The 15,432-nt window shown below is 45.5% G+C and overlaps 1 protein-coding gene across 1 annotated transcript in view; it reads right to left on the reverse strand.

Annotated features, from left to right (window-relative positions):
• The window catches only part of LOC144509533 (adhesion G protein-coupled receptor B2-like), a 962,811-nt gene that overhangs the window by 525,123 nt on the left and 422,256 nt on the right, over positions 1-15,432 (reverse strand). The window contains exon 9 of the mRNA XM_078238437.1: positions 3,972-4,078. Within this exon, the coding sequence (XP_078094563.1) occupies positions 3,972-4,078 (107 nt within the window). The remainder of the gene's footprint in view (positions 1-3,971; positions 4,079-15,432) is intronic.

Raw genomic sequence — 15,432 nt, forward strand, 5'->3', positions numbered from 1 at the left:
AGTTGTGTGAATAGCTTTTTGGCATCTTATAGAAACACTACTCATGTGACTACCCAAAGTTCACCTGCTTTACTACTCTTAAAGAGAAATTTGAGAGCTACGTTTGATTTATTACCTCCAGAAGCATCAGAGATGGTAAAGTGTCAACAGCAATCTCAAGTTGCTGGATGAGAAGTGAGGGCAAAACATTTCAACAAGGAGATCGAGTTAGCACGTAATTATGCCACAAGGGAGAAATGGGTACCTGCCAGTTTTAGCAAAACAGGTCCAATTTCTTATACGGTTTAAACTGCAAATATGTTAGTTTGGCGACACCATGCTGACCAATTGTCATCACAAAATGATTTCTCAGAATCATCCCTAGAAGTACCAACTTCCTTTGCCCCTAATGCTGTGAATACTACTACAGAAGACTTTGTTGAATCGGAGTTGCCTGATGGTTGTGTCTTTGCTATCATACCATGTGAGAATGATGTAGAATTGGTTCTAAGAGAAGAAGTGTCTACTGGACTTCCAAATTAAACTTCAAGGGGCAATTCCAGACAAATTCCAAAGTCATATACAACCAAGGAGGAATAGACATCCTCCTGATCGACTTTCTTATTGATAGTGTACAATGATTAGTCATGCATAGTACTAGAGTTATTTGCTAGAGCCACTCAGGAGGGTTTAAACTAGTTTGGCAGGAGGATGGGATCCAAAGCAGTAGGGAGACAGAAGAGAAGTTTGAGAACAGTACAGAAGTTAAAGAGAGCACATTAAATAGTAAAGGCAGTGTCAGTAATCCTAGTACCAGACAGATCAGGCAAAAGCAGGACAGAGAGCAATGGAAGTCCAGATTAAACTGCATTTATTTCAACGCAAGAGGCCTGACGGGTAAGGCAAATGAACTCAGGGCATGGATGGGTACATGGGACTGGGATATTATAGCAATTACTGAAACATGGCTAAGGGAGGGACAGGACTGGCAGCTTAATGTTCCAGGGTACAGGTGCTATAGGAAAGATAGAACAGGAGGTACGAGAGGAGGGGTAGTTGCACTTTTGATTAGGGAAAGCATCACGGCCGTACTGAGAGGGGATATATCCGAGGGTTCGGCCACTGAGTCTATATGTGTAGAACTGAGAATAAGAAGGGGGAAATCACTTTGATAGGGTTGTACTATAGGCCCCCAAATAGTCAGCGGGAAATTGAGGAGCAAATATGTAAGGAGATTACAGAAAGCTCCAAGAAAAATAGGATGGTAATAGTCGGAGATTTTCACTTTCCCAACATTGGCTGGGACAGCCAGAGTATTAGATGGTTGGGTGGACAGAAATTTGTTGAGTGTATTTAGAAGGAATTTCTCATTTAGTATGTGGATGGCCCGACTAGAGAGGAGGCAAAACTTGACCTCCTCTTGGGAAATAAGGAAGTGCAGGTGACAGAAGTGTTAGTGAGGGATCACTTTGGGACCAGTGACCATAATTCTATTGGTTTCAAGATAGCTATGGAGAATGATAGGTCTGGCCCAAAAGTTAAAATTCTAAATTGGGGCAAGGCCAATTTTGATGGTATCAGGCAGGAACTTTCAAAAGTTAATTGGGGAGTCTGTGGGAAGGCAAAGGGACGCCTGGTAAGTGGCACGCTTTCAAAAGTGTGTTAACCAGGGTTCAGGGTAAGCACATTCCTCTTAGAGTGAAGGGCAAGGCTGGCAGAAGTAGGGAACCCTGGATGACTCGGGATATTGAGGCCCTGGTCAAGAAGAAGAAAGAGGCACATGACATGCATAGGCAGCTGGGATCAAGTGAATCCCTTGAAGAGTACAGTGAGTGTAGGAGTAGAGTTAAGAGAGAAATCAGGAGGGCAAAAAGGGGACACGAGATTGTTTTGGCAGATAAGGCAAAGGAGAATCCAAAGAGCTTCTACAAATACATAAAGGGCAAAAGAGTAACAAGGGAGAGAGTAGGGCCTCTTAAGGATCAACAAGGTCATCTATGTGCGGATCCACAAGGGATGGGTGAGATCCTAAATGAATATTTCTCATCAGTATTTACTGTTGAGAAAAGCATGGATGTTAGGGAACTTGGGGAAATAAATAGTTGTCTTGAGGAGTGTACATATAACAGAGAAGGAGGTACTGCGAGTCTTAAAGCGCATCAAGGTAGGTAAATCCCCGGGACCTGATGAAGTGTATCCCAGGACATTGTGGGTGGCTAGGGTGGAAATTGCTGGTCCCCTAGCCTCGATATTTGAATCATCGATTGTCACGGGTGAGGTTGAAGATTTGAGAGTGGCAAATGTTGTGCCTTTGTTTAAAAAAGGCTGTAGGGAAAAGCCTGGGAACTAAGGCCAGTGAGCCTCACATCTGTGGTGGATAAATTGTTGGATGGTATTTTGAGAGATAGGATCTACAGACATTTAGAGATGCAAGTACTGATTAGGGACAGTCAGCATGGCTTTGTGAGTGGAAAATCATGTCTCACAAATTTGATTGAGTTTTTTGAAGGGGTAACCAAGAAGGTAGATGAGGGAAGTGTAGTTGATGTTGTCTACATGGACTTTAGCAAGGCTTTTGACAAGGTACCGCATGGTAGGTTGTTGCATAAGGTTAAATCTCATGGGATCCAGGGTGAGGTGTCTAAATGGATACAAAATTGGCTTCTTGACAGGAGCCAGAGGGTGGTTGTAGAGAATTGTTTTTCAAACTGGAGGCCTGTGACCAGTGGTGTGCCTCAGGGATCAGTGCTGGGTCCACTGTTATTTGTCATTTATATTAATGATTTAGATGAGAATATAGAAGGCATGGTAAGTAAGTTTGCAGGTGGCACTAAGATTGGTGGCATAGTGGACAGTGAAGAAAGTTATCTCCAATTGCAACGGGATCATGATCAATTGGGCCAGTGGGCTGATGAATGGCAGATGGAGTTTAATTTAGACAAATGCGAGGTGATGCATTTTGGTAGATTGAACCAGGGCAGGACTTACTCAGTTAATGGTAGGGTGTTGGGGAGAGTTACAGAACAAAGTGATCTAGGGGTACATGTTCATAGCTCCTTGAAAGTGGAGTCACAGGTGGACAGAGTGGTGAAGAAGGCGTTCAGCATGCTTGATTTCATCGGTCAGAACATTGAATACAGGAGTTGGAATGTCTTGAAGTTATACAAGACATTGGTAAGGCCACACTTGGAATACTGTGTCCAGTTCTGGTCACCCTGTTATAGAAAGGACATTATTAAACTAGAAAGAGTGCAGAAAAGATTTACTAGAATGCTACCGGGACTTGATGGATTGAGTTATAAGGAGAGGCTGGATAGACTGGGACTTTTTTCTGTGGAGCTTAGGAGGCTGAGGGGTGACCTTATAGAGGTCTATAAAATAATGAGGGGCATATACAAGGTAGATAGTCAATATCTTTTCCCAAAGGTAGGGGAGTCTAAAACTAGAGGGCATTGGTTTAAGGTGAGAGGGGAGAATACAAAAGTGTCCAGAGGGGCAATTATTTCACACAGAGGGTGGTGAGTGTCAGAGGTAGTAGTAGGGGCGGGTACAATTTTGTCTTTTAAAAAGCATTTAGATAGTTACATAGGTACAATGGGTATAGAGGGATATGGGCCAAATGCGGGCAATTGGGATTGGCTTAGGGATTTTTTTTTAAAAAGGGCAGCATGGACAAGTTGGGCCAAAGGGCCTGTTTCCATGCTGTAAACCATGCTGTATGACTCTACTGAATCTCAAGTATTACTGATTCTATGTATAACATTATAGTAATTTGTTGTCATGACCACAGAAGTAAAGGGTGAGGGATGTTATGTGTTTCAGTGGTTGCACGATTGCTTTACGAGCCAGTGACATGATTTGATGGTGATCTCATTGTGGTAGTTCACAGGTTCCTTTCAACATCCTTAGCTGAAGTGTTTAAGTTACTGCAACAACCAATGCCCAATATTACCACTATTGAAGCTCGTTGACTTGAAGTGAATTGTACCTACCGACAGATGTAAGCTCCTGTAATCATGTGAGACACATCTGGCAAAACTCGGTGGTCCCCAAAATGCAATTCCACGAGAATTTAATAAACATTTGCGGCTGGCTGAACCTAAACATTAACAAACACAAAACCAAAACAGTTATTATCATACATTTTCTCCCTGCATTCCCTCGTGTCCTGCCAATCCTTTCAGCAATTTGTAAAAGGCTTGCACTCAAGCCGATAAGCAAATCTTGAGGGAACCAACCCTCTTCTCATTACAGGCAACGCAGAGTTGCATAGAGGGTAGAGATCCATGTTGTCAGATCTGTGGCATTCTCTGTCAACTATTTAGATCAACATAAAGTGGTTTCAACAAAAACAGGAGTGACACTATTTAAATATTCCAACTCAGAGAACCGCTTTCTACCTACTTAAGATGGATTTGCTATGAATAATCCTTTTTCCCAAATGCACAATCCAGCTCTTTAAATGACAAGTTTTTTTCTACTTTTGTTTACTTTCATTTTTTAAATCTTATGTTGTGCTTTTTTTCTATTTTTTAAAGAAATCTGTTTTTTTTAAAAAAAATAAGTAGCCCACAACACCATAAAATATTTCAGTGGAACTAGAAATTGTTAAATATTGTCTGCAAATTAATTCGAAAGCTGAATATAGTTAAAGTAAGTAAAACTTCAGCAAAACCCAGAAGAATAGGAAAATACGGGAACACGAAAATGAACACATAATATAAACTCCCAAGGATTTTGAAGTTCTCAAATTTCTGGGTTGGAACCTAAAACGAGCTGCCTCAGAGATGCGTGTGCTGCCACTGAGCCAAAACTGACATTAAAATCTTTCAGTTTTGACTTGTATTACATATAATAGATATAGTGTAAACAGTTTGGAAAAAAATATTGCCATCCATGGTTTTAAAACCGAACAAGACCAAATTTAATGCATGTGATTAACATCCAATGTTAATTTTGGATGTAATCAACAAAATAATACAATCTAACATTAACATCACTTTAAGATATCAAATAAACATTTCATAGTTTGGTAGCACAACTAACTGATTAATATATTGACTAAGATATATGTAGACACTTAGCCAACACTGAAATGTCAGCCTTGCAGCACTCAGTAGCAAAAGGGCATTATCTGTGGCATCAAATTTTGAAGGTCAAGTTACTGTTGCAAAGAGTTTTTTCTAATGGATTAACTCATATTTGCCAAACATTTTCAAGTGAGTTGGCCGAAAAGGTTTAACATAAATAGCATGTAGCTTCAGTTCTGATGTTCTTAAAATATCCTCAGGGCAACCCTCCTTATTGTTCGTTTTAAAGGACATACGTGATGCACGATTAAATCACTCGGGAGGCTAGATTGTACCCGGGAAATAAAGGCTTTTATTACTAACAAGAATGGAGCACACTATATACAATACAATCCCAGACTAAAGGGTCACCAGGCAGTGCAGTGACCTTTATACTTCCCCAGGTAGGCGGAGCCAACTGGAGTGTACCACAGAACAATATCAATAGGTAGAACAGCCCAACCCTAACCCCAACAGTGACAACAGTAACATATCTACAAATACCCATAGTGTTGACCATCCATGGCTCAGCACTCATAGTGGTAACCAACTATGGTTCACCACATTCACCCCTCCTTTAAAACAAAGGCCGGCGGGGCAAAAAAAACCAGAACAACTGTTCATATATTCACAAGCTCAGTCGTATTGGAGGACCGCACTCTCTCTGCGACCTCCTCAACACTGGCGGTAACGCCGGTTCTGGTGACCGTGGTGACCTTCTCTCCAAGGCGGTGTCCAGTGACTCCTCCAGTTCCTCATGGACAGGTGGACCACGAGGTGGCGACAATCTGCTGGACTCGAGGACGCCTCGAGGTGGCGACAATCTCCTGGACTCAGGCAAGCTGTACACGGGAGTAAGAGGATTAAGTGGTGGTCCCGATACTGCCCGCGCCGTGTCAGGAGGGGAGATAAAGGTCAGGGGGTCCCTAACTAGGGTGTGGGAGCGACTGGGGTTTCCAAGTCCCCTGCAGGCGCCAGATCTCTAATAGAGACCGTGTCCTCTCGCCCATCAGGATATGCCACATAGGCATATTGAGGGTTGGCGTGGAGGAGATGGACCTGTTCAACCAAAGGGCCGGACTTGCGGGTCCTAACATGCCGCCGCAGGAGGACAGGTCCTGAGTACATCAACCAAGACGGTAATGAGGTCCCAGAGGAAGACTTCCTAGGGAAGGAAAACATCCTCCCATGTGGAGTAGCGTTGGTTGCCCTACACAAGAGTGAGCGGATGGAATGGAGCGCATCAGAGAGTACCTCTTGCCAACGGGAGACTGGAAGCCCTTTAGACCTCAACGCCAGTAAGACAGCCTTCCAGACTGTAGCATTTTCTCGTTCAACCTGTCCGTTACCCTCAGGGTTGTAACTCGTAGTTCTACTTGAGGCAATCCCTTTTGAGAGCAGGTATTGCCTCAAGTCGTCACTCATAAATGACGAGCCCCTATCACTGTGGATATAGCTGGGGTAACCGAACAGGGTGAAAAGATCCCGTAATGCTTTGATAACCGTGGCAGCGGTCATATCTGAACAGGGAATGGCAAAAGGGAATCGTGAGTACTCGTCAATCACATTGAGGAAGTACACGTTCCGATCTGTCGAAGGGAGGGGGCGCTTGAAGTCCACACTCAGTCTTTCAAAAGGGCGACTGGCCTTAAGGAGGTGTGCCCTGTCAGGTCGGTAGAAGTGCGGTTTGCATTCAGCACATACCCGACAGCTTCGGGTTATGGACCTGACATCATCCACTGAGTAGGGTAGATTCCGGGCCTTTACAAAATGGAAGAGCCGAGTGATCCCCGGATGGCAGAGTTCATTGTGGAGGGCCTGTAATCGATCCTCCTGCACACTTGCACATGTTCCACGCGACAGGGCATCTGAGGGCTCATTGAGCTTCCCTGGACGGTACATAATATCATAGTTGTAGGTGGAGAGTTCGATTCTCCACCTCAAGATTTTATCATTTTTGATCTTACCCCGTAACGTGTTGTTGAACATGAACGCCACGGACCGCTGGTCCGTGAGCAGGGTGAATCGTTTTCCCGCCAAGTAATGGCGCCAATGCCGAACGGCCTCCACAATGGCCTGGGCCTCTTTTTCCACCGCAGAGTGCCGAATTTCAGGGCCTTGGAGGGTGCGAGAGAAAAAGGCGACGGGCCTGCCCACCTGGTTAAGTGTGGCGGCCAGGGTGAAATCAGATGCATCACTCTCCACCTGAAAGGGGATGGACTCATCAACAGCGTGCATCGTGGCTTTCGCGATGTCGGCTTTTATCCTTTCAAAGGCTAAGCGAGCCTCTGTTGCTAGGGGAAAGGAGGTAGACTTGATGAGCGGACGGGCTTTGTGCGCATAATTGGGAACCCACTGTGCATAGTATGAAAAGAAACCTAAGCATCTTCTCAGTGCTTTGATACTAGTGGGCAGGGGAAGTTCAGGGAGGGGACGCATACGGTCTGGATCAGAGCCAAGGACCCCGTTTTCCACCACGTATCCGAGAATTGCTAGGCGGCGCTTGCTAAATACGCACTTCTCCCTGTTGTAGGTCAGATTCAGGCGAGACGCAGTGGGTAAAAATCTAAGGAGGTTGGCATCGTGATCATGGCCGCAGATAGTGACGTTATCCAGGTACGGGAAGGTAGCCCGCAGCCCGTTCTGGTCCACCATTCGGTCCATTGCACGCTGGAAGACCGAGACCCCATTCGTGACGCCAAAGGGAACCCTTAAAAAGTGGTAAAGACGACCATCCGCCTCAAAGGCCGTGTATTTTCGGTCCTCTGGGCGAATGGGGAGCTGGTGGTAAGCTGACTTCAAGTCAATGGTGGAGAACACCCAGTACTGCGCAATCTGGTTGACCATGTCAGATATGCGCGGGAGAGGATACGCATCCAGCTGCATGTATCTATTAATGGTCTGACTGTAGTGTATGACCATCCGGGGTTTGTTTCCAGTTTTAACCACCACGACTTGCGCTCTCCATGGACTCGTGCTAGGTTGAATGATCCCTTCCCTGAGGAGCCGCTGAACTTCAGATCGAATAAAGATCCGATCCTCAGGGCTGTAACGCCTGCTCTTGGTTGCGATGGGCTTGCAGCCTGGCACGAGATTCTCGAATAAAGATGGTGGGGTGATTCTGAGTGTCGAGAGGCTACACGTGGAGCGCGCTAGGCAATTTGGAGGCTGCTGTGTTCCCACTGAAAGTGGAGGGAGTGGCCCATCGTACTGCAGGGTTACACTCCTCAGGTGGACCATAAAGTCTAGTCCCAGGAGTATCGGAGTGCAAAGGTGCGGTAACATGAGGAGCCTGAAGTTCTCGTAAACTGTGCCCCGCACTGTTAGGTTGACCACGCAGCTCCCTAGCACGGTAACAGACCGGGACCTCGACGCCATCGAAATTGTCCGTCTGACAGTCTGTACTCGGAGACCGCACCGTTTCACGGTGTCAGGGTGAATGAAGCTCTCCGTGCTCCCGCTGTCAAACAAACAATGAATTTGGCGTCCATTTACCTCTATGCCCATCATGGACTTGTCGAGTCTGTGAGGCTTGGCCTGGTCCAGGATGATTGACGCCACCGTTGGGTCTTGGGTGCAACTGCAGGCAGCTGAGATGGTTGATGATGATGACCCCGGCTGGTCGTCTGCGGTCGGTGCCGACCAAAATGGCTGCGCCCATGGATCGCACGTGGTCGGTGGCGCTAAAAGTGGCGGCCCCTGCAGGTCGCACGTGTCTTGCGTCTCCGTCGTCAGGAATGGCGGCGCTCTGGAATCGCACGTGGTGGAAGACCTCGAAGAAGCTGGAGACAAGGAGACAGGCTCTGGAGAATCACACGTCGCGCTGCTATGCTTGGATGGTGGTTTGGTCCTGCAGACTTTGGCATAATGCCCTTTCGTTCCACACGCGGAGCACAATACCGTTCTAGCTGGACATCGCTGCCGAGGGTGTTTCGCCAATCCACAGAAGTAACACCGTGGGCCTCCTGGAGCTGCCGCCGTCGTCAGGTCCGAGGTTGGAAACACAATCGCGCAGTTTTTCGGAGCCGCTGAGTACAGTTGAGTCGGTGGCTGTACTTGCCACGATGTTCCCACGTGGTCGGTGGGGTACGTTTCTAGACTTCTGGAGGCCGTTTCCATAGTGTCAGCCAATTCTACTGTCTTAGCGAGGTCTAGATTACCTTGCTCTAGCAGCCGAAGGCGAATATACGACGAGCTGATTCCCGCCACGAACGCATCTCGGATCAAGTCGTTCGTATACTGGGCCGCCGACACTGGCTTGCAGTTGCAGGCTCTGGCTAGCTGCTGAAGTTCACACAGGTACTGTCCTGTCGTTTCGCCGGGCTGCCGCCGTCGAGTGGCTAGAAGGTGTCGAGCATGGATCTCGTTTGGCGGTTTGTTGTACCGTTTCTTAAGTGGTTCGATGGCCCCTTTGTAGTCTTAGATCTTAGAAACCCGACAGCACAGAAAGAGGCCATTCGACCCATCGAGTCTGCACCGACCACAATCCCACCCAGGCCCTACCCCCATATCCCTACATATTTACCGACTAATCCCTCTAACCTACGCATCCCAGGACACACTAAGGGCAATTTTAGCATGGCCAATCAACCTAACCTGCACATCTTTGGACTGTGGGAGGAAACCGGAGCACCCGGAGGAAACCCACGCAGACACGAGGAGAATGTGCAAACTCCACACAGACAGTGACACAAGCCGGGAATCGAACCCAGGTCCCTGGAGCTGTGAAGCAACAGTGCTAACCACTGTGCTACCGTGAGGTGTTTGGGTTGCTTTTCAGTCCATGGGGGGTTTTACTTGGAGCTGGTGTACTTGGTCACCGCCTTTGTCCCTTCCGACACGGCATGCTTGGCCAGTTCCCCGGGCAGCAGCAGGCGCACGGCGGTCTGGATCTCCCGGGAGCTGATGGTGCTGCGCTTGTTGTAATGGGCCAGGCGGGAAGCCTCACCCGCGATGCGCTCGAAAATATCGTTCACGAACGAGTTCATGATGATCATGGCCTTGGAGGAGATGCCGGTGTCGGGGTGAACCTGCTTCATCACTTTGTAGATGTAGATGGAATAACTCCTTCCTCGACTTTCGCCGCTTCTTGCCGCCCTTTATTACCGGTTTCTTAATCACTTTCTTCGCCCCCCTTTTTAGGAGCTGTTTTCTTCTCATCCACCATCCTCACAGTTAATTTCAGACACAGAATGGGCAGAATAGTCTTGGGCATCGCGGATTGATGAGTATACGGTGTCGCTTACCCTCGCGTGGAGGACCCGCAGTCTATCGCCGTCATTTTGAATGGCTGTTGAGGCATCGATGTAGTCTTGAAAACACTTTAACCAATGGTCGAAAGTGTTCAACGCTCCTGCCGCACGTGGATCTAAAGTAAGCCGATCGGTTTCAACATTTGCTCCATGGTTTTTTTTTACCAAAATTTTGTTAGTAATAAAATTGATGCGCGATTAAATCACTCGGGAGGCTAGATTGTACCTGGGAAATAAAGGCTTTTATTACTAACAAGAATGGAGCACACTATATACAATACAATCCCAGACTAAAGGGTCACCAGGCAGTGCAGTGACCTTTATACTTCCCCAGGTAGGCGGAGCCAACTGGAGTGTACCACAGAACAATATCAACAGGTAGAACAGCCCAACCCTAACCCCAACAGTGACAACAGTAACATATCTACAAATACCCATAGTGTTGACCATCCATGGCTCAGCACTCATAGTGGTAACCAACTATGGTTCACCACAATACGCAAAGCAGTCGGTTATTGCCATCCTGGTATTCTATTTGGAAGAGTTTGCCCTGCATGATACTGTAACATCTCACTCAGAAAAAAGTATAACAGCTTGGAACCAGGGTCTGAGATATTCAGTGCTCTGGCAACATATGGGAGGTTGTGTTTGATTCCAGAAAATGGCCAGCATTTACCACTATTAACAATTTAACTGTTCAAATGACCAACCTGTCCCATCATATTGAACAATGAGAAATTAATGAAGGTAATGAACTGTGGTTGACATTAACTCTCAAAATGAGCAAGGTGTCAATCTGAGCGAGGTTGCTAGACAACTACCATGTGTCAAATTTGCAAAGATTGGCAAACTATAAGGGCACGAATGACTTACTTTCTCCACTTTTCATTCACAGTAAACAGCAATAGGCGTGTGTACCTTGGTTAGATGCTTCCAAACAGCCAAGGTTTTACATTTCTCACACAGTGGGACTCAATCTCCAAACTCTGTGGCCTGGGGCTCGGCTCCTCCCTCTGCCACTGGATCCTGAACTTCCTAACCCACAGACCACAATCAGTAAGGATAGCCAACAACATCTCCTCCATGATCATCCTCAACACTTGTGCTCCATAAAGGCTGTGTCTTCAGCCCCCCTACTATACTCCTTATATACCTATGACTGTATGGCCAAATTCCCCTCCAACAAGTTTGCTCATGACACCACCATATTGAGTCAGATCTCAAACAATGACGAGACAGAGTGTAAGTTTCAGGGCAATCCTCCATATTTTAAAAAGACTCAGGAGAAACCTGACAGTTTAAAAGTGGCCAACTCTGGCTGCTGGCTGAAACAAACCTCCCAGAAGGCTCGGCAGGACAAACATAACCTGCCTGTGGACTGTGCTAAGAAAAAGGTGTGAGCCCCCAGAAAATGCAAGTGGCCAGAAAGGCAGACACACCAGTGATCTAACCATCAGAAGGACAAAGGAAGATGGAGGCCAGCAGACAAACAGTAAACAGACCAGCAGGGAGTCAATGGCCACGAAAATTGGCCCATCCACAGAAGACAAGAAGACCCATCCCACTAATGGGACACCGTTCAGGAAGCTCTGGAGGAGCATTAAGAAGACATTAAAATAATGATTCACGGGGGTCAAGGCAGTTCCAGCCTTTTGTGTTTGGACTTGACTCAATTAAAACCGAGACTGCCGCTGATCGGAAGCCTATTGTCCTTGAAAATCACCTACGGGGGCAGGGAAGTTGGTTGTTAAATTGGGCTGAGGTTAAGATCAAGAGAGGCAGACAAGCAAGACAGAGCTCTCTTCCAGAACCACAAGCTAATGTGCAGAGGTGAAGACCAACAGCAGCCCAGTTTTGACCCTGCACTAAGACATTCGAGCCTACAACAAAGGAACCCCTTTTAGAATTGTGAGTGTCCCAGCCAACCTTGTGGAGCTCCCGAGGATAGGATAGAGGTTGAGGCAAGGGGAGGGGTGATGTATTGTAATTTTAAAGTTCAGTAATCTTGTTTTGAACTGTGTGAAGTAAGATTTTACGTTGTACCCGTTAGCATTTCTCCCATAGTGATAGTATAAAGTATAAGTTTTATTCATGTGTGGTGAGGTATTGGAAAGTTTGATTCTATTGTTAAATAAATCACTAAGTTTTGAAACTCGTTTGGAGTCCGTCTTGCCTCTTGTTCTCTCATCAGCGCACTCTGACGAGGTCACAGTTTCAGTATCCCTTACCATAAATCCGGAGTCTAGAACCGAGGGTGATCTGAGCGATTCGAACCCGCTCACTCAAGGGAGACTGCTGGTCAGAAGATAAAAAGGACAGAGTCTCTCTGTTCTCTCTCTTGGAGACCTACTCGAGTGGCGTGGGTGCAGGGTGGTCGTTGTCCCACCGACAAGGGAGAAAATCACTCTTGGTGGCGGTTTTGGGATGGCTGTGTGATATAAGTATTAGGTTACCGGTCAGGTATAAACGGTGAGCCTGGTTCAGCGCTCTCTCCTGCGGAGTTGCCCCAGTGCAGCATTCCCTGGCCATTGAAATTTCAAGGCCTGTAAGAGAGAGACACTCGCTGCTATCGGCAGACTCCCAAATACCAGCCTGTAAGTAGAGTAAAGAGAAAGATCCCACTACAAGAGTACAGGAATGAGATAAAGAATCCGGTGAACAGGTGCGACACAATAATTTCTCCCTCAATGTCAACAAAACGAAGGAGATTGTCATCAACTTCAGGAAGCGTAGTGGAGAACATGTCCGTTTACATTAATGGGGACTAAGTAGAAATGGTCGAGAGCCTTCAAGTTTTTAGGTGTCCAGATCACCAACAACCTGTTCTGGTCCCCCCCATGCCGATACCATAGATAAGAAAGTCCATCAATGCCTCTTCTTTCTTAGGAGACTAAGGAAATTTGGCATGTCAGCTACGACTCTCACCAACTTTTATAGATGCACCATAGAAAGCATTCTTTCTGGTTGTATCACAGCTTGGTATGACTCCTGCTCTGCCGAAGACCGCAAGAAACTGCAAAGGGTCGTGAATGAAGCCCAGTCCATCACGCAAACCATTCATTGACTCTGTATACACTTCCTGCTGCCTCGGAAAAGCAGCCAGCATAATTAAGGACCCCATGCACCCCAGACATACTCTTTACCACCTTCTTCCATTGAGAAAAATATACAAAAGTCTAAGGTCACGTACCAACTAACTCAAGAACAGCTTCTTCCTGGCTGCCTGGAGACTTTTGAATGGACCTACCTCGCACTAAGTTGATCTTTCTCCACACCCTAGCTATGTCTGTAACACTGAATTCTGCAATCTCTCCTTTCCTTCTCTATGAACGGTATGTTTTGTCTGTATAGCATGCAAAAAACAATACTTCTCACTGAATACTAATACATGTGACATGTAATAAATCAAATCAAAACAATTCTCTGTCCAGAGTGAACAGGCAGAAAATTGCAGTTGGTGACTGCATCAATGGTAAATCACAGCTTTTTCCGCTTGATGCTACACATTATTAATGCCGATATTAGGTTGTTTCATTAGCATAACCACATCATGAATGTTCTGGAGTCTTCGATAGGATCCAGTTCAATTCTCAAATCATGCTGGTCCAGGTGTTACATCACAAAAGCCCACAAGTACTGATATACTTGCAGTCTTATTGCATAGCTAAATATAAAGTATTCAATCCTCTGGAACTGTTTACCAGCTCTGATACATAAACGGTTACTGCACAAGACAAGGGAGCATGGAATCATCGAGCCCTTTAATGTGTCAATATGATAAAATAGATCCAAGAGAAGGAATTGTCAATCAAGCAATGTTTTCCCTTTTGTACAGCTGTTTCAATAGACTAATGGATGTCTGGGCTGTCAGCCAAGCCTTTTGCATTGTTACAGGAAAATATGGCAGTCACATACAAAATTCAAGTAACAATAAATAAAAGGGAAGGATAGATGGGTTATTTTCAGGATGTCAAACTGTAATTAATGTTAAGGATGAAGGGAACCAACTATATTGGCACCAAATTTACTGACAATATAGAGGTAAGTGAGTGGCCAACAATTTGGCAGATGGAATATAATGTGGGAAAATGTGATACTGTTTACATTGGAAGGAAGAATTTAAAAAAAAACTCTCCATGGAGAGAGCCTGTAGAACATTGCATTGCAGAGGGACCTGGATGTCCTTGTACATGAATCACAAAAGATTAGCACACAGATACTACAAGGAATTAGGAAGCCAAATAGAATGTTGGCTTTGAATGCAAGTGGGATGAAGTATAAAAGTAGGGGAGTTTTGCTACGACTGTGCAGGGCATTGGTGACACTGCAACTGGAGTACTTTGTGCAATTCTGCTCTCCTGGTTAAAGGGGGGACATATTTGAATTGGAAACAGTTCAGAGAGGGTTCATTGGGCTGATTCCTGGGGTGAAGAGATTGTCTGATATGGAAAGGTTGAGCAGATTGGCCCGATACCTAATGGAGTTCAGAAGAATGAGTGACAATCTTATTAAATATGTAAGATCCTAAGGGAGCTAAGGATCCTAAGGGCAGATGCTGAGAATCTAGAACTAGAGAGAAACAGTTTAAAAATAAGGGATCTTTCATTTATGATGGAGATGATGAGGAATTTCCTCTCTCAGAAGGTCGTTAATCTTTGGAATTCTCTTCCACAGAGAGCAGGGGAGACTGGTCATTTAATATATTTAAAGTTCGACAAATTTTGATCGACAATGGAGTCAAGAATTATTAAGGAAAGGCAGGAAAGTGGAATTAAACCCACAATCAGATAAGCCATAATTTTATTGAATGGTGGAGCAGGTTACATGAGCTGAATGGCCTCCACCTGCTCATATTGCTTATGATCTGAGAACTACTGGCAATTTTATCTTTTGTAGTGTACTTGTGGTAGTGTTCGACTCCTTTACTTAATGTATTTGGTTTCTCTACTGAACAATTCTTTTCAGTGTTTTAACATATTTTTAAAAAAAATTAATGTCACTTTGATTTTCTATGTTGTCGCCATATTTTCCTGTAACAATTTGACAGAATGTGGATGCAAAAGGCTTGGTTGAGAGCCCAGACATCCAATACTTTGTTGAAACAGCTGTACAAAAGGGAAAACATTGCTTCA

Source organism: Mustelus asterias, chromosome 21 (assembly GCF_964213995.1).
Source record: "Mustelus asterias chromosome 21, sMusAst1.hap1.1, whole genome shotgun sequence".
Lineage (NCBI taxonomy): Eukaryota > Metazoa > Chordata > Chondrichthyes > Carcharhiniformes > Triakidae > Mustelus > Mustelus asterias.